General features: G+C 41.6%; 3 protein-coding genes across 6 annotated transcripts; 1 reads left to right on the top strand and 2 right to left on the bottom strand.

The window, feature by feature from the left end:
* Positions 1–176: 176 nt before the first annotated feature.
* Positions 177–2047, bottom strand: LOC124072216 (protein ELYS-like). The gene is made up of 8 exons (XM_046413441.1): positions 1842–2047; positions 1655–1744; positions 1426–1569; positions 1122–1280; positions 948–1029; positions 652–841; positions 338–481; positions 177–185 (listed from the first exon to the last, which is right to left on the bottom strand). Exons 1-8 carry the CDS (start codon positions 1930–1932, stop codon positions 177–179), a joined length of 909 nt encoding a protein of 302 aa, XP_046269397.1. The 5' UTR covers positions 1933–2047.
* Positions 2048–3594: 1547 nt separating this feature from the next.
* prph2la (peripherin 2-like a) lies at positions 3595–6047 on the top strand. The gene is made up of 3 exons (XM_046412978.1): positions 3595–4175; positions 4860–5106; positions 5730–6047. Exons 1-3 carry the CDS (start codon positions 3595–3597, stop codon positions 6000–6002), a joined length of 1101 nt encoding a protein of 366 aa, XP_046268934.1. The 3' UTR covers positions 6003–6047.
* Positions 6048–7242: 1195 nt separating this feature from the next.
* Positions 7243–24064, bottom strand: ubr1 (ubiquitin protein ligase E3 component n-recognin 1). 4 transcript variants are annotated; one of them, XM_046412973.1, is made up of 47 exons: positions 23979–24064; positions 21812–22071; positions 20873–20951; positions 20339–20449; positions 19019–19146; positions 18792–18930; positions 18620–18682; positions 18382–18505; positions 18175–18282; positions 17981–18069; positions 17795–17893; positions 17539–17696; positions 17341–17440; positions 17131–17259; positions 16812–16992; positions 16672–16724; positions 16403–16513; positions 16239–16304; positions 16024–16125; positions 15874–15937; positions 15666–15790; positions 15517–15569; positions 15328–15430; positions 15189–15237; positions 14954–15108; positions 14747–14846; positions 14536–14639; positions 14320–14400; positions 13719–13900; positions 13391–13599; positions 13202–13301; positions 12955–13107; positions 12770–12873; positions 12183–12282; positions 11946–12094; positions 11811–11866; positions 11611–11707; positions 11400–11467; positions 11043–11190; positions 10841–10928; positions 10170–10306; positions 9976–10084; positions 9823–9879; positions 9648–9725; positions 9390–9560; positions 9170–9271; positions 7243–8631 (listed from the first exon to the last, which is right to left on the bottom strand). In XM_046412973.1, exons 1-47 carry the CDS (start codon positions 24021–24023, stop codon positions 8490–8492), a joined length of 5229 nt encoding a protein of 1742 aa, XP_046268929.1. In that variant the 5' UTR covers positions 24024–24064; the 3' UTR covers positions 7243–8489. The 4 variants fall into 4 exon arrangements, with proteins under 4 accessions (XP_046268929.1, XP_046268930.1, XP_046268931.1 ...); XM_046412974.1 differs by having other exon boundaries at positions 12770–12870; XM_046412975.1 differs by having other exon boundaries at positions 16403–16510.
* Between the last annotated feature and the right edge of the window lie 167 nt (positions 24065–24231).

Here is a 24231-nt window from a genome sequence, read left to right as displayed (position 1 = left end):
TCTCTTCTTTCACTGATATTGAGAAATAAACCAACAAATATCAAGCAAACCAGCAAATCTCCTCTTGCAAAGCTGAAGTATACTGTAATTTAATCACCAATGCGTGGCACAGTGGAGCGCTATTACATTAATCATATGAGCTATTCAAGTGGCCCATTAGTGTCACCTGCAGATCATTATGGCTGCTGAAACAGGAACACCAATGTAATCAACAGGATGGCAAACTGGCCCTTGAATCACACTCGCATCACAGTCAGCTTCCATAAGACTTAAACAAAATCAGAATTAGTCGGTTGAATAATGCAGGAAATTTTCTTTTACTTTTTTGGTTATATACCTTGATGTGTCCGTGATCGAGCATCCAGAAGGCCCTAATTTGTTGGGAAAAACAGGGGGGAATAGTGAAGGCAAGGCAGAAAGACTGGAGGAGGTCATCTTTGCACTTCAGGAAGTTGGCCATGTCCAGAACAAAGTACATGAGCTATATAGTTGAAGGTTAAGAACTACATAACAATAAGTCCAAAATATACTGTGAAAAGTATATATGTGGATTACAGCAGTATTTATCTCAAATAGAACAGCGCACAGAGAAGAAAATGGGATGTACGGCATGCACCACAGAAGGCTTTGTTGATATATGTGGATGGATACAAGAGCTTGGACTGACATATTGTCAATATGAGGCACCAACAGGAGCTTCAGCAGGGCCTGCAGATTAGGAGGAGGGTAGCACTGGTCTGTGCAGTCTTCAGAGGTCCAAATGCACCCATGTTGTCTGTCCAGCTGAATCACCATCCCCTGTATCAATGAGCAGAATCTTCCAGTTTCTCCCTCCTCCAATCTGGTCAAACACAAAAGCGAGAGAGGAGAGAAGAGAAGAAGCTTCAGTTGGAGAAAAATAAGTAACAACAGCAAGGAATTTCTACAAGTTGAATCACCCAAGTTACCCAAGTGTGTCAAGAAAGGCTTTGTGATGGCTGTCACCCATTTCCTTCCACATCTGAGAGATACGCTTCACCTCATGAGCCTCTGATAGCAAAAGAGAACACACAAAACACTTTAGAAATGTCATAACAGTTCAACACTTCAACATAATGTAATGTGTGTGATCATATCTGTACCAGGGTACTTGGGCAGAAGCCCCATGATGCCCCACCACTGAATCAGCCGCCCCAGCCAGATGTGTTTCTTTAGAGCCCTGTGCTCTCGGTTCCAGCAGCCATGTCTCAGGTCTGAGGAGCCGACTGTATCCCTGCACACCATGCACGGGACCCCCACACCTAATTAAAAACAACAAAAATTTTATTTTATTCTAGTAAATTTGAGTAGATACGTGATAAGGTCAAGTCTGCAATTGCTGTCAAAAATATCAGCTAAACCATCATGCTGTTCCAGCTGTATGCATGTGGGTTCTAAAGTGTGTACCGTGCCAGAGGTGGGCTGAACTGAGCTGCTTTCTTGCCCAGTGGGCCAGAGTGAGCAGGTTCCTCAGTCTCTGCAGCAGCACGTGCACTCTGGTAAAAGAGCTCCGGTCCAGAAACATCCACAGTCCCTGGCAGTGGCTGAAACCTGAGTGAAGACATGCTGAGATCCTCAGAGTGTACTTTGAGATTCAAATGTTTAAAATGTGATCCATAAAGAAACATGCTCTTACACAATGTTAATAACTCCTTTTTAGCCAACTCTGATGTCTTCTGTACCCAGCAGCTGAACGTCAGTAGGGTTTGCTCTACATCTGCTTCACCTGCAGCAGGTTATTGGTGGAGATGAAATGTTAATGAATCATTTTTTGCATTTACCTCTACTACTGCTTTAACAGTAATCAAATGCACCTAAAGTACCTTCAGCTGTAAGCTTCCGTAGCCAGCAGATGATAGCTCTTACATTGTTGCTGGCTAACGCCTCGGACCACTGGTTCTCTGTATCCATCATGATTGCCCTCAGCACTCGGGATCCTCACAGAGACAAGGGAGTTCACATGGTGGGATCAAGGAACCACTGCTGAAAAAAAATGCTTTTGTTGATTAAAGGATGAATGTGCTACGTGTCAGAGATTCCACAGAGTAAATTGTAAAGATTTGATGAATTCTCAGTACTTACTTGGAGACATGGTTTGGTTGTCCGGTAGCTCCGTTAAACTTGGTGTGTGTGGCGGTGAGAGCTGTGTGCTCTGCCTGACTCGGGGATTTGCTGACTGGCCCGGAGGCTATGGTAACACTCTCCTCTTACACAAGCTACTTTGGTACATGTTAATCCACTAATCTTACTCTCAGTTAACATTTCATTGGCTGATTTTCTGCATGACTGTGAGTATATATTAGTGTGTGTGTGTTTGAGAGAGTTGAAGTGATGGTTGGAAACAGAATAGGTAATACCAGCGTGATACCAGGTGAACATGAACGTCTGTCCAGGAAAACTGCGTTTGCGTCTCTTGACATCTTTTTTCTGGCAAAAAAAAATTTATCAATTAATCAAGAAAATTATTGGCAGATTTCCAGCAGTAAACAACAGTGCAGTGGAAGATTTTTTTTCCCATAATTGTGTCAGGAGATATTTATTCTTAGTTCACCCTTAATGACTTATTTACTTCATCATCATATGTGTGTTGTCTTCATAAAAAGCAGCACATGTTGAAGCATTATCTTAGGTGTAAGGTTTTACATTCTTTCTGTCTACATGCACTCATTTTTATCATTGCAAGTTAGTTAACTTGCAATGATAAACTAAGTTTTTTACTAATTTTACTTCTGGCACAAACAAACACACCATGGCCATTATCCATTACTTTCACAGTGCTGGGACAGTCTACAGATTTGCGTAGGTGGCAGAAGGTAGGTCCAAATCCCTCGTAGGGCCCAGGGATGATTAATGATTAAAGGGGATTAGGAGGTAGGTCAGGACTCGGCTACTAGCCTCACTCTGACGCTGCCGTGGCCACCTTCATACTATCTGTGTCACTACAAACGCTAGCCTCTCTCAGGACTAACTCAAGATGTCAGCACAACAACAAACTTAAAAACAGAAGAGAATGATCCCAGATCTTTAAGGTGAATGCTGGATAAGGTAGGTACAGTGGACTTCAGTAGGATTTAATTTGACTGTCTTATGACATTTTATTTCCAGGAACGTTGTCCTGACAGAAATGCCAGCTTGAATGGATTTAAAAAGAAGACTATGCTTTTTAAACTACATCACAGCTTGCTGAACTTTCCTCATGTTGTCTCATCTGTAGATGTTTGTTTCACTTTTGCATACAAATGACCACATATCATTGCATTTTGTCTTAACAGTGTTTTCCATTCAGAGAACCTCTGCTGCCATGTGAGACTATTTTTCATGCGCTAACCACCATAACCTCACAAACCTGCCTGCATTTACATTATAACCATAATGCAGCGTCCACAAAATATTGATCATGACTACCAGGCTAAGCTGCTTATGAGAAGACCTTCAGAGAACTGCACAACCAATCCCCTTCCCTTTGGTCCCCCACACCCCCTGGAGGATAACGTGTTCCTCTCCCCTGCTCTACCTGCATCCCACCCTTAATCCCCCCTGGGCTTTTAAAAAAACTTAAGTGAGGAGGTATAAGCAATGGCGGTCTTGAGAGTGAAGTTCACCAAGACCAAGAGGGACAAACTGGCCCAGGTGCTGTGGATCTTGAACTGGATCTCAGTGGTGACAGGGGCCATCCTGTTCAGCCTGGGGCTCTTCCTCAAAGTGGAGATCCACAAGCGAGAGGATCTGATGTCTGACAGGAACATCCAGTACGTGCCCAACATGCTCATTGCTGTGGGTCTCATTGCCTGTGCCATAAACTTCCTGGGTGGGAAGATCTGCTACGACTGTGTGGACAGCACCAAGTTCTTGCGTTGGAAGCTGATCATGTTGCCCTACATTATATGCACCTTCTTCTTCACCTTCTGCGTGCTGGTGGGTGCTCTGATGTGTTACAGCATGCGGGGGGAGCTAGAGGAATCCCTGAACCTGGGGCTGACAGAGGCCATGAAGTTCTATAAGGACACGGACACACCAGGACGATGCTTCCTGAAGCGCACTGTGGACATGCTGCAGATAGACTTCCAGTGCTGTGGAAACAATGGCTACAAAGACTGGTTTCAAATCCAGTGGATCAGCAGCCGTTACCTGGACATGTCCCAGAAGGAGGTGGTGGAGTAAGTTCAAACTACAGGCTGGGGACACTGATTCGCTAAAGAATATATCCACAATTCGGATGACTGTATAAAAGTTAAATCAACAAACATGTATTAGTACAACTCATTTCACCCTTGATAACTAGAAGAAGGATTTCACAAATAATAATCGAATTAATATATCGATTGAATGATGATTTTCTTGATAAAAGTAGAAGTAGAAATTTCCAATTTTATAGCAAATATAAACTTATGACTATTTCAGATACTCTGTTTTAGAATAAAAAACAACTAGAGGAAACTTGAATTATAATAACACACTTAGCATTTTCTAAAATGAATGGGTATTGGTATATAAAACTCATCCATTATGTATTATTGTGTTTGTATTCTGTGTTTCTCATAACTGACATATTGCTTCTATTAGGTAGTCGAATAATGGGAAAAAGTATGCAGTCAAACAGTGACAGGATTGTGACTGTGAAGCCGTCAGTTGTGACTATTAAATTCTTTAAATACACATACATGTATATATTTGGGCTGAGTCATAAAAGTCAGACTAACCTTCTGTCAGTAAAAAGAAAAACCAAATCTACTCCCCTGTAATATTATTTTAGTGTGGCCCAAACACTGACACACCAAGATGAGTTCATATCTTTTCCATACGAAAAGTAAAAAACAAAAAACTTTTTTCCTGCTTTCTAGCCGACTAAGAAGTAACGTGGAGGGGAAATACCTGATGGACGGAGTTCCCTTCAGCTGCTGCAACACCTACTCGCCCCGGCCCTGCATCCAGCAGCAGATCACCAACAACTCCGCTCACTTCAACTATGAACACCAGACAGAGGCGCTGAACCTGTGGATGAAAGGGTGCCGCCAAGCGCTGCTGGAGTACTACACCCACATCATGCAGTCCATTGGCCTAACAGTCCTCATCACGTGGCTGTTTGAGGTGAGAAGATACAAGATGGTAACAACTGAAGGTTTTTCATAGTTAGGTTAAACAGGAATTTCACGTTTGTTTCAGTTCTTAGGGAGTACTACTGCATATGTGAAGAAAGTTTTTGTGGTTCTAGAAATCTGAAAAATTACCATTACCATTTGCTGTAGCATCTTCTACTTCACAACTCTTAGTGATTGATGTTAAAAACAAGTATAAGAAATTCTCTTGTCTGATAGATTAAATGGATTCAACGGGAACAAAAATAGTTTGCTTTAGGCTTTTTTCTTTCCAAGACCTACGGACACTAGTGGAGGACAGGATCTGTATCACCTCAGCCTTTGCATTTACACTATCATTGCACATTCACTTCACACACTTGCAGCGCTAATCCTTCAGTAAATCTGTACCGGCGTATTATCTCTGATTCATCCATGCAGGACTTGAAGTGGACTCTTCTATTATCCTCTACTCAGGTGACTCGCAGTTTCTGATAGTCAGATCTTAAATTAAACACAAAATTACAGCATGGAGGAAGCACAAAAAACCCTGCATGTTTGCGCTCTTGTATCATGATTTGTATTCAGATCTTGTGCGATGCTGTCGCTAATATGCCTCTGTGCATCTGGTTTTAGCTCTCGGTGCTGACAGGGGTTCGGTTCCTCCAGACCTCCCTGGAAAACGTGCTGAGACAGGGTGACCCCAACTCTGAGTCTGACGGTTGGCTGCTGGAAAACAGCTTTATGGAAACAGCCCGCATCAACCTGAACATCATCAAGAACCTTGGCAAGAGCAACCAGATAGACACAACCAACAACGGAGACCCCAACATTAACGTTCCCTCCACCTCTAAAGCACACTACGGGCCAGACAATGTGCCCCCAAAGCCAACACCTGAAGCCAGCTGACCCCTCTCAGGAATCAGTGAACAGCATCCCCGAAAGCCTCAAGTAAGAGCTTTCATCCATTTTCACCTGACATTTATTAGCTTTAATTCATATGAATCAAGATCTACATATACATTCCATAAATCATTAATCACCACAAATGTACATATTTTTCTGTGTATCTGTACACATCTGTACTGTAACCAGTGGTTTACAAATGAAATCTTGTTGCCTGTGTGTCATGTGGTTTTGCAGCAGGTGGTTTGATGAAGACAAAGTAGCGACAGGGGTCAGACATTGAAGCCCACACTCTTGCCTATGATATAAAATGCATTCCAAAGATAAGAACTACAACAGCAACCGTTTGTATGATATGTAAATTAAATCTCACATAGCAGTGCAGGGTGATTGCAGTATCAAACTTGGAATAGTACGATGATGAATTTTAGATTCTGACAGACAGTTATGGGTATCGATAATAACATTTTTGGATCCTTTCTGTGCATTTTAGTCACATTTAGCAAGCAAACTTGTACTAAGGGGAGTAAACAATAGGGTGAATTCAGTGTATTCTTGCATTCATGTTAGTTAAAAGCACATACCCAGGCTGAATTCTGTTTGATAACACATTATATAATACATGCTCTTTAATGTTTGAGCTGTCACTACAATGGATCTCATGTGCCTCAGCAATGCCTTCATGGTCTTGTCAAAACACCTCAGTCATTTTCGCTGGGCTGGGCTACCAAAAGCTTGACAATAAACCTTCTGAGCTGGTGCTGACTGGATTTTATTGCTCGTTACTGTTTTGTAAGGACTTCAAAGAAGCGCGTCGTCTTACTTTGTTTTAATGACAAAGCCTGGAAAATACTGGCTGGTTGCAGGGTCTGTTGGTAGAAGGAAATCTCTGCTTTCTCTGCTCTGCCTTTTCTTTTTGGAAATTATAGAGCACATGGCAGTTGAGAAGTCCAATTATAGCATATGCATTTGAGGGGGAAAAAAGAAAAAAAGCATGTAGGTTAAATAGATTTTCACTACGGCTGTGAGACATGGGAAACAGCAGAATGTTGCCTATTTTAGGGCTTAACTGACCAAACAATCTTGAGTAGGAAAATGCATAATTAACTTATTGCAAGAGTGAGCAACACGAGAGGAGAATTTGTTCCATTAACATGATATGAATCTAATCCCAAAGCACATCAGATTTTAGAAATTGTGACACTACTGTAGTGAGACTGATTCAAGGCACAGGGACAGTTCATCTGTACAGAGGCTAGTGTCTTTATTTCCACAGCCAGGAAGTCATGAAGTACTGTCAAACAACACAAAAAGGAGAAAATGTTAAGGTCACACTTTTTCTTTTTTCCTGAAAAGGCTGAGCAATAATGGAATAACTGAAAAGATATCATAAACTACCTTAAATATTTTTCAATAAAAGCACAATTTTTTTTTTTCTGAAGTAGAATTTTTTTGTTATTAACTTCAATTTGTATGAGGTTAATCAGTACCATATGGCGAAATGTGACATGGAAAAAGCAATGGTCGCTTTAATAAGTTTTAATTCATTACATACATAAAAGTGGGTATGTGATGATCAGGATACATTTGGCTTTGTGGGATTTTTTTTTTTTTCCCCGGCCATCTCATAATACCGTGTAGTGTGGTAGAGATGTTTTCACATAATTTATTCGATGATTATTAAGATCAGGGAAAATTTGCATCGCTGAAATATTCAGAAAACCTCAGCCTGGTGTCAAAATATCTGCTTATTATTAAATGCATTTATACCAGGAGATTACGGAAGCAGATTATTGGGTACTTCTCTTAGAATACCAACTCTGTTTTAAAGCAACTTCGAAAATAATGTATATTATATGTATGCATACATGTGTCTATATACAGAATATTAGTAAAGGTGACCGTATGATGTGGCCATCATTTCGACCGCCTACACAAAAATGTGTAAGATCTCTGATCATGCCTTTACATTCTAAATAAGTGTACCCTCCAAAACAGTGGAATTCAGTAATTATAACTTAAGACAAATCTGAACTTCTAACACAAATAGAGAATGCAAAAAAAATTCACAGCATCACCAAGGTGAAGAAATCAAATACATAAACTGATAAACAAAAACATGTTACTGTGTGTCTGATTTTTGTCTTTATTTGAATGAGCCTCTTTGCAAATAGCATTGCTCTAGAAGAAACTCATTCGCACAGCAGAGAATCAAATTAAAACAAGGCGACTTGGGTTTACTCGTGATCCATCACCTTCCACTATTTTTCATCTTCCTCCTTTTCCTCTTTTGACTGTCTCACTTCTCTTGACTCCAGTGGGGGATTCAGTGGGTAGAACTGGCTGCTCAAGTCTCCTTTGATTGTACAAGGATTTTGTGTGTGTGTGTGTGTGTGTGTGTGTGTGTGTGTGTGTGCCTCAGGAGCACTGGAGAAGACTGTACGTTTTACTGTGCTCTTTACTTCCCGGCCACCACAGCTGGAGCAATAATCACAACAACTGCCACTCAAAGGCAAACATAACGTTGACCACCTCTAGGCTGCGGGCGATTTCTTCCAGGATGCAATGCTGCTGCCACAGCTGGTTCAGCTTCCTGTACCGCTCCGGGCAAAGATGCAATGGATTGCCCCGTCTAGAAATTAAAAGAGTGCAGGTGTGATTTATTCAAGGGTTTGTCAAAAGAATGTACTTCATGACCAGGGCTATGTGCTGCTTGGTGTGCTGAGTGGTTGCAGCCACTGTCATCAGAAAGACATCCCTGCCACCGAGTCGTCAAATGAAGATGGAACATCAAGTCGGGTGATTTTTTTTCTACGACTACTTGAGACAGCATGACTTGTGCAGTGTTCTTCTGCAGCAAAATCTGACTTAATAAAACAAATGATATAATCTTGACCCCAGTCTATAAATCAAGTCAGTTTGATCAACCAATTTGAAACAGGGGCACATGATGAAAAGTACCTGGCCCTGCACATGTTGTCCAAATGCAGGTCTGCAATGAGTTTGAGACCTGCAGTTCTGTATGAAACTGCAGCTGTTAACACTCACTGTCTGTATGTTGTGGAGGTGTCTGCAGCAGCTATTATTTTTTTGCCTGTAGGAGGCAATCTTGCAATTCTAAGTGGAAGTAATAACAATTCAATTGCAGGAAAAGAAGCTATGACTCTTACAAAAGGTGAGGATCAGTCTCCCCGTAATCGTCCAGGTAAGGAGCAGGGTATGTGCTTCCTCGAGTCCGACTGGCCATCAATACAATTTCGCACTCTCTTATCCTGTCGACAAGAAATCAAACTTCATTTATAAAGTACATTCCAATGACAAAAAAAAAAGAATAGTTTTAGATGTGGAACATAATCATTTTGGTCCCCATGAGGCCTAGCACTGACATACCTGAGGAACATCCCCACTCCAGCACCACAGGTAGCAGCATGTGCAGTGCAAGCTCCCACATCTTCCCCATCCAGCTGGATGAGACAGCAGGTGCTCTGAGAGCACAGCATGGTTCCGCAAAACAGACAAAGGGTTGGATGCTTCCTTTCATCATCTGTGGACTTAGGACACCTGAGGACAAGAGAGTAGACAGAGTAGATGAGTGAGGTGAACATCTCTGGTGGATTTTCCACTGAAAGGCAATCCAATTGCACTTACTGAAAATGGCTTGCTTGATTGAGCAGAGCACTGTAATCCTCTGGAAGATCAATCAAACGATTCCTTCTCCTGGGGTATCTGGAAAAATTGATCAATTATTTGGATATATTTCATTGTTTTATTCTAAAATATGTAAAAGAGGGGCTGAATGAAAACAAAAAAAAACAAAGTCTACCTGACTGTTTGTATTTTGCCATGCAGGGCTTTGGTTACAGCTGGGCTCCCACACCAACTAAGGAAGAAAAATCATTGTCATAAAACTCCGCAGTGAATAGTAAAAGATCACTGTTCACCATACAGTCACAACTCCTTCATGTTTAGCACCCACCTCTGCAGCAGTGGAGTGACAGGGTCCCTGTGCTCCTGGAAGAGCTGGAACAGACTGGAGGGTAATGCCAAGTAGCTGCACAGTGCCTCCATCTGTCCTTGAGAGGTAACTGCAAAGATGTAAAATGTCCATTTCAATTAATTAATCATCCCATGCAGTATGTCATTATGATACAATACCTCAATATGACCTACCAGCAGCAGACCAGAGCTCCTCTGGAGGATGTACTCCTGTAAGGCAATTGAAAAACAGAGCAGCACAGCGCAGGAAAGGTTCGATTCCTCTTTTCACTCTTTCTGCCACAGAGCTGCCGGACACATTTGGAATCAGCCTGACAAGCAAATCACACAAGTGCTGTCAAACAAACCTGAAGGCAGTGGATATCGTCATATACAACTGAGCATGCAGCACGAAGAGTGCCTTGACAACAGGGGCCAAGGAGCAATATTTACCGCTATTGCATCTGGTTCTATCAAACAAACAAGGTGGATTCTTGTCAAATCTGATTATGAAGTAGGATAAAAAAAATATATATCATCTGCCTGCTACAGCAAACTTTGCCCCACACTCAGTGAAAATGTGTGCACACTGTGTTCATTTCTGTAGGTAAAAAAAAAAAGATGTGTGTCTTCAACTCCAGAAGGACTGCACTTTGAAACGGTAACATTTTATAAATGTTTCATTTTTTGTTGTTCTTGACAAAAGGTGCATTTTATAGAATAATAAATAAAATCTCAAAAGCAACCTGAAATGAATTACTCTTCTAGATAAATGATTATAAAGCCAGGAAATCTACTTCCTGACACGCTCCTCTCATCCTTTAATAGCTGCTGACTGACAATAACAGGATGAGAAACACTCATACCTTCCAGTGTGCTGGGACACTGTATGCCACAGCTCTGCTGCTGCTCTCGCCTCCTCTGGTTCGTCTCCACTTGCTACTGCAGGGAAATCTAGACGAAATTCACACTATTATTTAATCACTGTCATTCTGGTTTGTGTACAGCACTCTTAGATAGATAGGAGTAGTCCTGTCAGACCATAACGTAGCTGTGGTCTGTTTGTACCTGTAGAAGACAGGAGGATCTGCACCATGTGAGCCATGGTGACCAGATGCAGGATGTGCAGGTGGTTGTAGGCAGAGCTGACAGCAGACGGCTGTAAATCTACAGCCTCCTCCTGATACAATGAAGGTACAGATAACACCAACCCCACCTGACAAAACAAGAGCACATGTATTTTTAATAAAAATGCCAATTCTAATGTAAATAAATGCACAGAAAAAGTAGGTTGAGAGAGATGAAAATATATTAAAAAAAATAAAACATAGTGTAATTATTATATTTTTGCTGAACGTAATTCAACAGAAGTTGTTGGGAGATGAGGACAAGAGTCTAGAGCTGTCCGCTTTATGGGACACCTACCAGGAGATGGAAGAAGTCCACCTCCAGAAGAGAAGGGGTGTTCTTTCTGCTCACTATCGGCAGCAGGACTGGGGAAAGAGGTTGTAGTTATGACCACTGGGCAAACGGACATGAAAGCAGCATTTATTTATGATATATAGCACTAAAGGAAAGATGTACAATAAAATCCAACAAATCGGTCATTCTGATGTACTCTTAAATGAGCACATACCTCCCAACAGGTCGGTGAAATGCCTCTGAATGACAGCCTGGGAGCTCTTAAGTCTCTGAGTTGCTGAAAACTGAACAATTGCCTTCAGACCTGCAAGCTAAAAGAGAGAAACACTTTTTAAAAACTGATGATAAAGCCCAAACCATTATACATTACATAGAATATGTGACTGCTGCTCGCTCATCAATGTGACATCAAACCTGTCTGTTTTGTAAGGACCCGAAGAGTGGCTTTTCCTCTTCCTGCAATATGTTTTCTGTGAGCACAGACAAACATATTTTGAGAATTGTTGAAATATAATAAGGGACAGGGTGACACAATAAGCCAAGTCTTACCTATGGCCTGAATAGTGAAGGCACACGTGTTCCAAGCCATTAGTGGGACATGTGGGCACAGCTCATTGGGTGCCGTCTGCAGCCCCACCCTGTGGACTGTGGTGGCGCAAACAACAAGCATCTCCACTATGCTGTCTGAGAACTTCCTCCTTAAAACCAAACAGAGTGTTCAGACTGTTGTGCTCCAGGAAACACGAACTCTTTTGAAGTACTGAAGGAGCTGACAGTTTCACTCACGGTTCTTGTACTCCATAACTCAAAATGGATCTAAAGTCTGGTTGGCCCTCTCCACACAGCCCCACGTCCCCATCAACACTGCTGCCCTCTGTGTTGCAATCTGCACGAGAGAGAAGATCATCAACTATCACATGTCAAGCCAAAACCAGTGTCACACAATACAAACAAGCAAGCAAAAAGCACATGGTTTTAGATTCTTGTAAAGTAACTACTGAAGTAGAAGATGCAAATTAAAACATTTTTTACTGCTTTACAGCAAAAGCCCTCCGTCAAATAAACTCAAGTACAACTTTAAGGTTGAAGCAACCAAGTAGGAGTCTGTCAGATTAGCGAGTGTTCTACAACTATACTTGAACATCTTGTGCTATGATGGATCAGTCAACACAAGCAGTGTAGAATGTTCCAGTAAAACAGTGAAGTTGAAGTTCTAAAATGAATAAATGTGAGTGACATATGTGCACTGTCAAGCCCCATGTGATGCTGGAAGGCACACATATCAGTGATGCCACATAATGCGATACCTTTTTCTTTTACCGTTGTTGTTCACACATCCAAACAGATGCCATTATTGCTTGTCGTCTTCTTACCGTTATCCTCAGCGACTGACTTGAGTCCTTTAATCCTGGCAGTGAGAATCTGGATCCAACGAGGCAGCGTCAAATGTTGCCCAATTATCTCTGCATTTTCACTGCTCATAAGAAAAAAATACTCATATGAATCTGTATACATTTTACATGACCAATAAGGCCTGAAAGAGGTTGACTGGGCTTACTAGTTAAATGTCAGGGACTCCAACGGGATGAGGGGGACAACAGTATTGCACAGGGACTTGCACAGGGGACACAAGTACTCTCCATTTTCCAGGTCGATGATCAGCTCGGCCTGGAGTCGGTTCCTGGTTGTATTCTGAACAGCCTCAAAATATCTGAAAAATACAGAGCATAAATGCAATAATGGCAAACAAACAATGAGCTCTGACAGACTAACAAATCAACAAATTTGTTTTTGTAATAACTCACTTCTGCCAACATGTGGCATGCATGACATGTCCACAGCTGCCAGTGTGGGTCCCAACTGCCAGTTCAGGGGCCATGAAGAGGGGATATGTTGTCCCTGTCCCTTTAAGGGATAAACACAATCAACATGTTAGATCTTCCATATGAAATTACAGTCATTAACAATCAAATGATTAGTAACTGGAGACTAACCATCTGCGCTGCTCGTCGGTATCTTTCCTCTGCACTGTGTCAACACAGTGGACCTCTGGACACAAGCAGTCAGTACCATGGCTTGAGCCTGGGCTGCAACTTCCTGTTCTTCCTGGCAAAGAATGCAAGTGAGCACCTCCCTCTCGGCTGGAGTGGACCCTCTGTGGGGCCCGATAGCTACACACAGCTTCATCTGCTCCATGGCACAGCTTGAGGAAAGAATACATTAAGTCAAATTAAATTGGTTTAACTTGAAATCTCAAGCCAAATTAACATGCCTATGGGGTGTTTTTTTTTGTTTTGGGGGGTTTTTTTGGTTTCTCCTCACCTTTCAGCAGCAGAAACAGTCTCTCCCTGTGTTCCACTCTCTGGCATGTTGTCATACAGCATCTTGTTTGACTCAATGAAATTTTTCTGCATTGCTGACATCTGGGCCATAATCTTCTGCCGGTGGAGTTTGGCTGCCTCTGCCTTCCTTTTGCGTTCAGCTTTCTCTTTGTCCTGAGCACTCTGGAATAATAAGCCAGACCCCAAGTAAGTATTTATTCTAATTTCAGAGGATCGCATTTCACTTTACACCCTGAACTCCTCATCCCACTGAGTCAAATGATCTGGTGCCTTTCAGCTATTATAATTGTACATTTTGTATTCCGGTACTTTTATAATGTCATTTTTGCATTTCTTGATAACTCTGCCCCCAACACTAAACAATTTTATTGTTGGAAACGATGACAATAAAACTCTTTTCAATCTGTTATTTCAGCTGCACTCATTCAAGCAGCAAATCTTCTAGTAAACACAGTCCAGAGTTCACTCTGTAAAAAGGCAGTCCATTATAGAACTTTACCTACAGGTACACTTGTAAGAAATTATAAAGGGAGGTCAATTTCATTGGTATATTCACATTTTTAAATTCATGAGTCTTTTACCTCTTCAGGTTTGGTTGCCTCCATGGTCATGGAGGACGTTGGACTGGATTTCTCTCTAAGGCACTTTACAATCTCAAACATCTAGCAGAAAAACATTAAAATAAACAGATGAAGGTAACTGGTAAATGATTCCATCATCACACAAAAATCATAGAAACTGCTATGTGATGTAAATGATAAAAATGCACACTAAAAGTGTCTTATTGAACAGCCTACCTGTAGAACCCATTTAACCATGTCTTTCTGAGCTTCAAGGGAAGGAACAGCCTTAACCTTGGACAACAGGAGGAACAATGACTTGCCATGTTCTGAGCCGATTTCTGGAAGAACAGAAGATACAATTATGGTGCAAATCTCACAAAAGTTTATAGCTTTAAGAACTATGATGAACGTTAAGTAAAGAATAAAACAATTAGCTTTCACTCACTGCGGGCCTTGAGGCTGAAATCAAAGGTCACTTCCTCTACAGTGTTATCCTCAAGCTGTGTCTTCTCTTCAAGCAGTGCCTGGCCTATCAAGTGCAGGGCCTGTGTGGTAAACGCATCACTTTCGTTATTGCAAGCGATCTGAATAACAAATCACAAAAGCCGACCAAGGTCGACTCCGTAAAGGAAGGAACAGATGTGATTGTTACCCTCTGGATCATAGCTTCTGTCCAATGAGTGGTCCGGTCCTCTGCAGCTCTCTGCAGGACACATCTCAGGATGTGGATGATGATGTCACAGCAGAGGAGACGCACAATGCTGGAGAAAGGTGGGCAGAAGGCAGGGGGCACCGGAGGACGCAGAGCTGGGAACAAACACAAATGGAGCATGAGTTAGTGGAGCCAAAGACTATCACATCATATGCAAAGCAAAGACATCAGTCACCTTTATCATTGCCCTCCTGAGTCCTCCTCTTCTTCTGAGACTCTTCAGCCTACAATAAGTGGAATATATGAAATGAAATTATGAATAATTAAGAGAAGGTGTGCTAATTTAACTTGAGACTGTTGAGACACTGCATTGCCTTGCTGTGCTGAGATCTTGAGTAATGGTAGAAGAAAGGGTTGAATTCTGCCAGACGCTCCTTTTTTACTTCATACAATCCATGTCCTGAGACTCCGGGTTTTCTAAGAACAGAAGCAGAATAGACAGATTAAACCTACTGAGAAATAGAAGAAATAGAAAACTCAGTTCTTTCACAGACTTTACATACTTGAAGGTGGCAACTTTGGTAATTACAGTCTCCAGGCCTGTTTCATGGCACTCCTACAAAGAAAACATTTTGAGCTTGTTTGCAAATGATCATTCCCTCATAAAAACTAATAAATTAACTCAATAATTTAGGAAGTGTATGTAACTTACGTTCTCTGGCAGACCCTTCACCAGGCTACTATGAGCCATGGGCTCAATGCACAGCAGATGGATAACCTCTCTCATTGTCACATCCTCTTTGGTTACCTGACTGATACCAGGGACATAGCGCTCACCTGAAAGCACAATACCGGTCAGAAACCATTGCATGGTTTATACTTAACCAGTTAACTTCCAAAGTGTGTTTAGTAAACTGTACCAATGATGACGATGAGGAGGTACAGCATCTCTTCAGTCAGTCGATTCCACTGTATCAGTTCATCCTGCAAAGTGAGTTTATTTTCACTGAGTGCGGCCCTTGGTTGCATGAAAACATTTCTGAGTGATTCATTACTGTGGTATGACTTACCTGGTCTTTGCTTGAACAACTGCCATTAAAGTAATCAAAGAGCTCAAATCTCAACAAGACCAGCATGAGGAAGTGGTTGGGGTCCATTTTGGAAGCAGCTATCTGCAAAGAATTGGTGAGGAAGGTCATATATCACCTTTTTTTGCATGCAAATAAGCAGATGAGAGGTAACGAATAAGAGCATGAGAAAAATCCTGTGTCTGACGATCACCAACCTGAAGCATGAGAATGTCCTTATCATACATCTCGTCCCTGCATTTTACATCCTGATAGTAGTAGACCTGATCATGTGAAACAACACAAATTAAAAATAAATAAATAAATGGGAGAACATACAGAGTAAAAAAAATGTCTTGAACATTCAATGGGTGTAGTATACCTGGCTGACCAGTGAGAGCCCATTTCTCCTCCACATTTCAGATGAGACCTGTGCAGCCAGCACCAAACAGCGCAGAGGATACTCTGCCAGCTGAGTGAGGTCCAAGCTCTGCTGCAACAGACCAAAAGACACCGTAACTCAGAAGCTGAGACAGTTCGTTCAATAAATAAAACAATGCAGCACACACTGAATATCAGCCTGCTGACTTACTGGCACCAGTAGCTTACTACTAATTTAAATAATCGCTTTTCCTTTTTCATGTCACTTACAGCATCATCCAGACGTTCAATGGCCCCCATTCTGCACAGAAGTACATACAGTCCTGGGGAACACAGTGTATTAAATAGTAAGTTCACCGCTGAATGAAAATACCAATAGCTTTAAGAGTCTCAAATATTAGTTCTCTTACCAGCCAGGAGCCTGGAGATGGGCAGATGTATGCTGACAGGCTGCTGAGAAACTTTGTACGGACGAACATGGAGGATGTACTTGCACATGTAGTAGTCAGTAGCTTCTCTCTGGAAAGGCTGGTTATTGCACTGCATCAAAACTCTGTGGCACTCTTTAAACGCAAGCAGCATGATATCATCCTGGTGAGAACAAACAAACAATAACTGACCACTGCAATTCACTTCATTCATTGTTTTACTTCTGCGACTTCTACATGAACAGACAGTTACTTGTGGAATAACTCTATTGTTTGATGGTCAAATCGCAGGACAACTCACATCAGAGGAACACCAGTCTTGAAACATAGCAAGAATGTGGCGGAGCTGGATCTGAAGAGAAAAGCCAGCTTCCCATTCTGGCTCGACTGCAATGTGTTGGCCAAACTGGCGCTTCACTTCCTCCATGCCCTGACAAAGTGAAAGAAAGTCGTGACTTGACATAATCGTCCTGTTATTGCAGGCTTTCAAAGAATGAATCATGTTTATTACCTGCATGCATTTGAGAAGCCCAAGAAAGACTCTGAATCCCTCCATGAACTGCGTTCGCAGCTCTTCAGTCCATACTGAGGGTTTACTGATCAGAATATACCTGAGAGAGACACGACACAAGTTACATTAAATTTAATTACACACACAGATAGATATATACACATATATATATAAAAAAACGTGTCCTTGTTTAATGACCTGAGGTCGTGGAAGACGACCTGGATGCGCGAGAATTTGTCTGAGTTGTAGCCAAGGAAGAAGAAGCGATTGTTGACATCCAGATGTTCACGCAACAATTCCATGACTGTATCAACTATCACTTTAATGACATTGACCTCCTCGATGAGCTGTCTGGCCTAGAGGTGGACCGGGAATGTGAGAAGAAAGAAGCCCAAATATTACCCAACTATGATATAACATTTACACTGATGCCCTAATAACAAACAAAATTTACCAGTGTGGGCACAGTGAATATCTGAACAGACAAAGCAGTGATCGATATACTCCTTTCATGGTCATCATTTATAAAGTCCTTTTGCAGCTGCTTAAAGTGCTGAAAAGACAAAAATGGACATGTATTAATTTAAGCATATGGAGAAAAAAAAGCTTAAAAAAAAAAACAAGCTTCCCTTTTTCTTACCTTTGTGAACTCAATTGCAAAAAGCCTCTTGAACTCAGTGTCCATTAGCATGGTACAGAAGATAAGTTCATGTACTATCTTGCGGGCTCCTTGAGGAAACGGGGGGGATCTTCAAGTTAGTGTCATATAGAATCATACTGAGTGAAAATGAAGTGTTCTGAGTGAAAATAAAGCTATTTAACTGAGCTACTTGCCTTTGAACATCTTGGCATCGTGCAGCATGAGCCTGCTGATGAGGCAAGGCTGGTCGCTGCCTGTGTTGCACTCAAGCGCCACCTGACAGAAGGCCTGCCTGAAGCCCACTGTAACAGAACAAACATGCATGGGTCAAGCAACTGAGCACTTAGGTGTAAATATGCTCACTCGTTAAATACAGCTGTGAAGTTCAGTGATGGCAGCACCTGAGTAACTGATGATCTTTTGGAACCAGGACCCGAGGCGCAGGGCAAAAGTTTGATGAGCCATTACTGCTGCGTGAAGGATTTCCACACGCAGAGGCTGCAGGGAAATGTGCTCGGAGTTGGACTGCAAGTGAATGAGTTAGAGCTCACTTAGAGATGCAAAATTGTCAATCACTGCAGGTTCAAGACTAAACATCATTGTGTCTAAACTGGTGTAGAGTCAGTGGCAGGTGTCTACCCTGATGAGTTCCTTGGCTTGCTGGCAAGAACGAAGGGTTCCTCTCTTCACTGCTCGCCGACCCTGTGCAACAGTTAACAATAATTACATAATCTGCAATAGATATGACCAATGCAAGTGTAGAAAAATGATATGACAATAAAGGCATGGCCAAATAAAAACAAAAAAATACCTCCTTGTCAATAAGTGCCGTGTGCGTCTGTGCTTCAGCCTCATTACAGTTAACAGAGCGCTGCAGGGTGTAGATCACATGGTCGTACGAGTGGTGCTCATCATTGTACAGTACACAATAGTAGGCATTGTCTTTTGTCCTGCACGGATGAAGAAGGACACAATCATAGCTAGGTTGAGTGCCTTGCAATGGATTCATGTATTTGCGTGTGACCAGACGGGCCATACCGAGGCTGGAGTTCAGCAGACAGCTCTGAGTTCTCCTCCCACACCAGGAAATCTGTGACGTAGTGCAGCAGTCCCCGGAAGAGCTTCTCAGCACGCTCATACAAGCCTGGCTCCAACAAACACTCATCCTGCAAAAAATGAGGGAACACAGGACTCACATTTTTGAGCACATGACTAACACTCTCAGGTCTCTTGCTCCAAGAGTAACATACTTGTCTTCATTGTATAAGAGACATTTTTCACACATTTTGTGACAATAAATTGCCATTTATTAGTGACATCAACATTGAACCTGGAGCAATTTAATAAATATGTTGCTTTTTTCTAATCTTATTGTAACATTCCAAGATTGAGACAAAAAGAAATCCACCTTCAAATGTTCAACTTTGCAAACTGAAAACTAATCAGACATGGAAAAAAAGTTGTTGTAATAACCTTTACAAATACCCTATTTCCTGTGTCTCCAGCAGTGACTCTACAATGTGACCTTACCCTAACCCTTAATAAGAGCTAAACATGCAGCTGACCTGCTAAAGTTAATATCAAATTCCCTGAGGACAAACATTCCACATTGCAGCTAAGTATTTCATACAAATGTCTGACATTTGACACACAAACCAAACAAAGCATACAGTGAGTCTGTGTATTTACACCAGTCTCTACGTCACACTACTGTGAGAGAATAAGCACTAGACACTTCCGCAACCTAAACCAAAAAGGGATCTGAAACAGCATGTTCAATGTGGAGATGCTGTTTTCATGTGCTATTTCAAGTCTAACACAGAAAACAAAAAGCCGCCTCTCAGACTATTGCCAGTGATGCCTTTGCTAATAGAAGCACCTGTTGTTTATGGAAACAGTCCCAGAGCTGTCAAGCTGTACATCAGCTCAAAGCCCAGTATGATCTTATCACCGAAAAGCCCAAACACAGTGATCAACAAAGAAAGGCCGGACAAAAAACAGCTGAGCCGTAACAGTCAATCATCAGACTGTGTCACAGCTGCAGTTTGGTAGGAGAGGCGAATCGAATAGTTCCCTGCACAGTTCAACATGATTGCTCCCCATCAGTCTCACTTACAACTGTTTTCCAACTTTCACATGCTGAATCACCTTCCAAACCTCTTAACCATTTAATAAATTTTCTCAGTCTATGCAGGTCAACAAAGTGCTTTTCTTTCTTGTTTCCGGAGCCGAAGCCACAGCCAAGAGAGCAGCATCGGGGACTAAGATGGGAAAATAAGCATTCTGGGGTTCACTGACACAGAAAGGGCCATGTACTCCCCTCCCACATCCTGCTTTCCACTCTATTATGTAACTCACCGTTACCATGGCACTGGCTGCCCCTGGGTCGTGTTTGGAGCAACAGGGACCGATCTTCCAGGCTTCTACGTCTCCACAATCACAGAAGCCCCCGCCTGCTGACGCGTGCATCTGGGTAAAAGAGCAGACATGCTACAAGTCACCAAGAGTGAATAAGGGATGCACACAACGGCAATTAAGTTATACCACAACTGCTTTAATGTGTGGGAACACATTATTTATATGAAACGCTGAGGGTCCAAAGGCCGAAAATAAGTCCTATGATGAATAAATCTATCATTGCTCTTGGTGCATTCACAATTATGTTGGGACTAGAGGAGGGAAATCAAGCTGACGTTACTGAATAAAAGGCTAATGTACTGAGGCTATAGTATTTGTGGGTCCATACAGAGATGTCAAATCTCAGAGCAGAAATCCTTTGAAGAGTCATTTTTTGATACACCCATATATCACAGAAGGAACAAGCTGACTGCGGATGATTAACATGTTAATGTGGGTTTCATTAAAAATGTAAGCATTTATCTTGACACCAACCTTGTAACGATGGCTTTTGTGCACGCTATCCTGGAAGCAGTTCATGCACAGGACACAAGTGGGATCTATTGCACAATCCCTGCAAAAAGTTGAAGAGGATTTGTTACCTGACTGAGCAAAAGTCAGCAAAAGTGTATCATCTGAGAGTGAAGACTGGAGTTACTGTACAAACTATCTATCTATCTAACTGAAGGAAATAAAAAAAAAACTACTGCAAAAAGGATGAACATGTAAGTGCACATGTGATGTTTCAGTTCAGCTTTTTAAAAAAACCAACATGGCTCCATTCATTTTTTTTATCCGAAGACAAAACTCTTTATCTCTTCTCTGGCATTATTCAGACATTGGATGATTTGCTAACATTAGACCTCATAGCGATGTCTTTGTTCTGATAGAAAAAACTGACAGAATCTCATCTGTTATTAGATTTAAATTCATTTATACTGGATTTTAATTCCTCTGACTAAATGCAAAAAATGACAGCATCTTGATCCTAACATCTGTAAAAGAATGTGTAAAAACAAAACAAGTGGGTGAAATAATATCTACTCATTGACCGTCTCACACTGAAAACTGAGAGGCTACTCATTAACTATTCATTTTTAACACTTAGCTGAAATACTACGGACATGTCATATAATTAATTCACTATAGAACTAAAACCTTTTGAGGTCAGACTATTTCCTCCAAAAGTACATGACAATGTCAAAGATCCTTCATGTATGTATATAACAGTCTTTTAACTCGGCGGCTGTACATTTCATCCACTAATCCCAGATTACACTAGGACTGATACTTTTTGAAACTTGGATTTCAGGGCTAAATGTTAGCCAAAATGTTACTGATAACAGCAAATAAATATCCAGTATTTTATCATAACTACTATCCATATTGCTGTTTTAACTTATTTATTATAGAAGATCATAGGTCTATTCAGACCTGCAGGAGTAGACAGTCTCTCCCTCTTTGAAGACACGTCCACAGAGCTGGGAGGAAGTGCAGCCCTGTTTGAGCTTCTCCAGACCCTCCTGAGGATCCTCTCCAAACAGGCAACACTCCAGAGGATGGAGGAGTCGTCGCTGCATGAGCTCCTCTTCCTCCTGAGGGTTGGGCTCCGTTTTCAGACAGAAGATCTGTGGAACCTGCTCCTTGAGGTAGCAAAGCAGCTCCGCCCTGCTGTCTGCCGCCTCCAGCCATTCCTGTAGGACGAGACAGAAGAGTCTGATTTGTTTGGCAATGAATCACATCTGTCTCCACATAGGGGCACAAAATAGTGCATCAGAGATTAGGGGCGTAAATCACCAGTTTTATCGCGATACAATATTATAAAAATCTTTTGGACTGTGACACAATAGCCCTTCTATGTGGAGTTTGCATGTTCTCCCTGTGCCTGCGTGGGTTTTCTCCGGGTACTCCGGCTTCCTCCCACAATACCAAAAACATGCACATTAGGTTAATTGGCTACTCTAAATTGCCCCTAGGTGTGAGTGTGAGAGTGTGTGGTTGTTTGTCTTTGTGTGTTGGCCCTGCGATTGACTGGTGACCAGTCCAGGGTGAACCCCGCCTCTCGCCCGTAGTCAGCTGGGATAGGCTCCAGCTCCCCCGCGACCCTCACGGATAAGCGGTATAGAAAATGGATGGATGGATGTGACACAATATTTACCAATATCACAAAGTCTGCCACAATATGATTTCGATTCTATTAAGTGATCCATATGAGTCAATGTCAAGATCCATTTAACACAGTCTGTTACAAAAGAAGTTGCTGTTCATTTCTTTTCTGCTTTTGGCCAAACAGGGGAAACAGAACAACACTTAAATAACTGTAACCAGTTACGTGGAACTTTAAAATAAAGACACATCTTACATGATGATATGGATCGATGTTTTCACTTTGCATTCATTGATCTTTGATCACTGAATCAACATATCAACCCAGATCAAAAGATCGTTTTCAATTTGAAAAATGTTATTTTCACTCCCGATGCAAAAATAAGTGTAAAGGTTAAAACTGTGTGTTTGTGTATCAGGGAAATACATTGTGTTGTATGTAAAGTTTAAACCCCACACAGAAGGGTAATCGAGTTGACAGTATAGCACACAGTGTGCACAGGAGTCAGTCACAACAGTGACTAACAAGGGCAAGATGAGGATGTTTTAGTGTGTGGGGGGCCCATTCAGGAATGTTTCGGAACAGAAATCAAATGATGAGCGAGTTCCAACATGAAACACATAGCACTTTCAAATAATGTAAACATTGTCACAGTGCTCACGGCTGTGCGTGAATTGGGATTTCTAAACAATGCGCTGTTTTCCAACAACCTTGTATTTCTCCAGCCAACTTGTGTGGTTCGTTGCAATGAAGACAATAAAAACGTGTTTCCTTCATCTGCATTCGTGCTGGCATTTCTACACTGTGGTTGCCTACTGTCATTTTCATATTTTATAGTGCGACATTTGCAAAGTCAAACACAGTACATCTACAAACAATTCCTGTCACCTCGTTGTTTTATGGCTGTACTTCATTAAGGCAGAGTCATAGCGTAACTGTAGACGAAATGTAGACTCACAACTTATACCCAAGTAGGCCAATTTCACTTTCGAATTGCGATCGACATTGTGGACAGTGGTTTAAACGTGGTAAAATGTTGGATGGAACAACAGTGGTTGAAATATATAAAAACACGAGAACTCGCGCCCAGGCGTCTTGGACAAAAGCGACTACCAATATACCAACAGGATGAAAATTAACACACTGCACGCTGCGGACAACACAGCCATATTCTCGTCCAATGTGTTGTCTACTCTAACAATTCCTGGCTGTTAAACCAGCGTCGTATGCTCATTGCTGGAGAGCTATATATCTATCTATATCTATATAGATATAAATATAGATAGATATACCGGAACCTCTGAAGAGATGTTTTAACCATTTAGGTCGCTAGCACAGGAGGAGCTAACTACGAGTGCTATTATGATGAGTAGGTACTCTTTAACTGCGTGGTCAAACTATATTGTACAAAAGAACTAACACGTTATACTTCAGTGTTTTGTCTCGGAGTCTCAGTGACCGCTGTCAGCTATATTATCTATTTGAAAATCAAACCTTGCTGAGCTCCAGTCCGTCAAGAGATTTCTCACCCTCCGCCATGTTCCGTTTGCCGTAAAGGAGGAGGTATCACTAGGAGACAGTGCCCCTTGTAATTGAAAACGTTTTGCGACGCTATTAGGCCGTAATTAGAATAGTCAGAAAATTTTAGATGTAGTTAAGTTCTCATACTTTAATCAAACATGACACTTATTTAACATGTTGCCTGTTCGTTATTTGTGAATGACATGTCTCTGATCAAGATAAGCAT

Source organism: Scatophagus argus, chromosome 15 (assembly GCF_020382885.2).
Source record: "Scatophagus argus isolate fScaArg1 chromosome 15, fScaArg1.pri, whole genome shotgun sequence".
NCBI lineage: Eukaryota > Metazoa > Chordata > Actinopteri > Scatophagidae > Scatophagus > Scatophagus argus.
Note: the sequence above shows the minus strand (reverse complement) of the source record. Positions and strands in the feature narration are given on the sequence as shown.

What these genes read in the sequence shown, in the direction of transcription:
- LOC124072216 (XM_046413441.1), bottom strand. Translation starts at nt 1,932, where the DNA reads ATGATGGATACAGAGAACCAGTGGTCCGAGGCGTTAGCCAGCAACAAT. An exon ending in AAAGGAGTTATTAACATTGT is followed by an intron (nt 1,570 to 1,654) that starts GTAAGAGCATGT and finishes GTCTTCACTCAG; the next exon opens with GTTTCAGCCACTGCCAGGGA. An exon ending in TTCAGCCCACCTCTGGCACG is followed by an intron (nt 1,281 to 1,425) that starts GTACACACTTTA and finishes GTTTTTAATTAG; the next exon opens with GTGTGGGGGTCCCGTGCATG.
- ubr1 (XM_046412973.1), bottom strand. Translation starts at nt 24,023, where the DNA reads ATGGCGGAGGGTGAGAAATCTCTTGACGGACTGGAGCTCAGCAAG. An exon ending in GTTGTTCAAGCAAAGACCAG is followed by an intron (nt 15,938 to 16,023) that starts GTAAGTCATACC and finishes CTCACTTTGCAG; the next exon opens with GATGAACTGATACAGTGGAA. An exon ending in GTGTCCCAGCACACTGGAAG is followed by an intron (nt 10,307 to 10,840) that starts GTATGAGTGTTT and finishes TTTGCTTGTCAG; the next exon opens with GCTGATTCCAAATGTGTCCG.
- prph2la (XM_046412978.1), top strand. Translation starts at nt 3,595, where the DNA reads ATGGCGGTCTTGAGAGTGAAGTTCACCAAGACCAAGAGGGACAAACTG. An exon ending in TCCCAGAAGGAGGTGGTGGA is followed by an intron (nt 4,176 to 4,859) that starts GTAAGTTCAAAC and finishes CCTGCTTTCTAG; the next exon opens with CCGACTAAGAAGTAACGTGG. An exon ending in TCATCACGTGGCTGTTTGAG is followed by an intron (nt 5,107 to 5,729) that starts GTGAGAAGATAC and finishes ATCTGGTTTTAG; the next exon opens with CTCTCGGTGCTGACAGGGGT.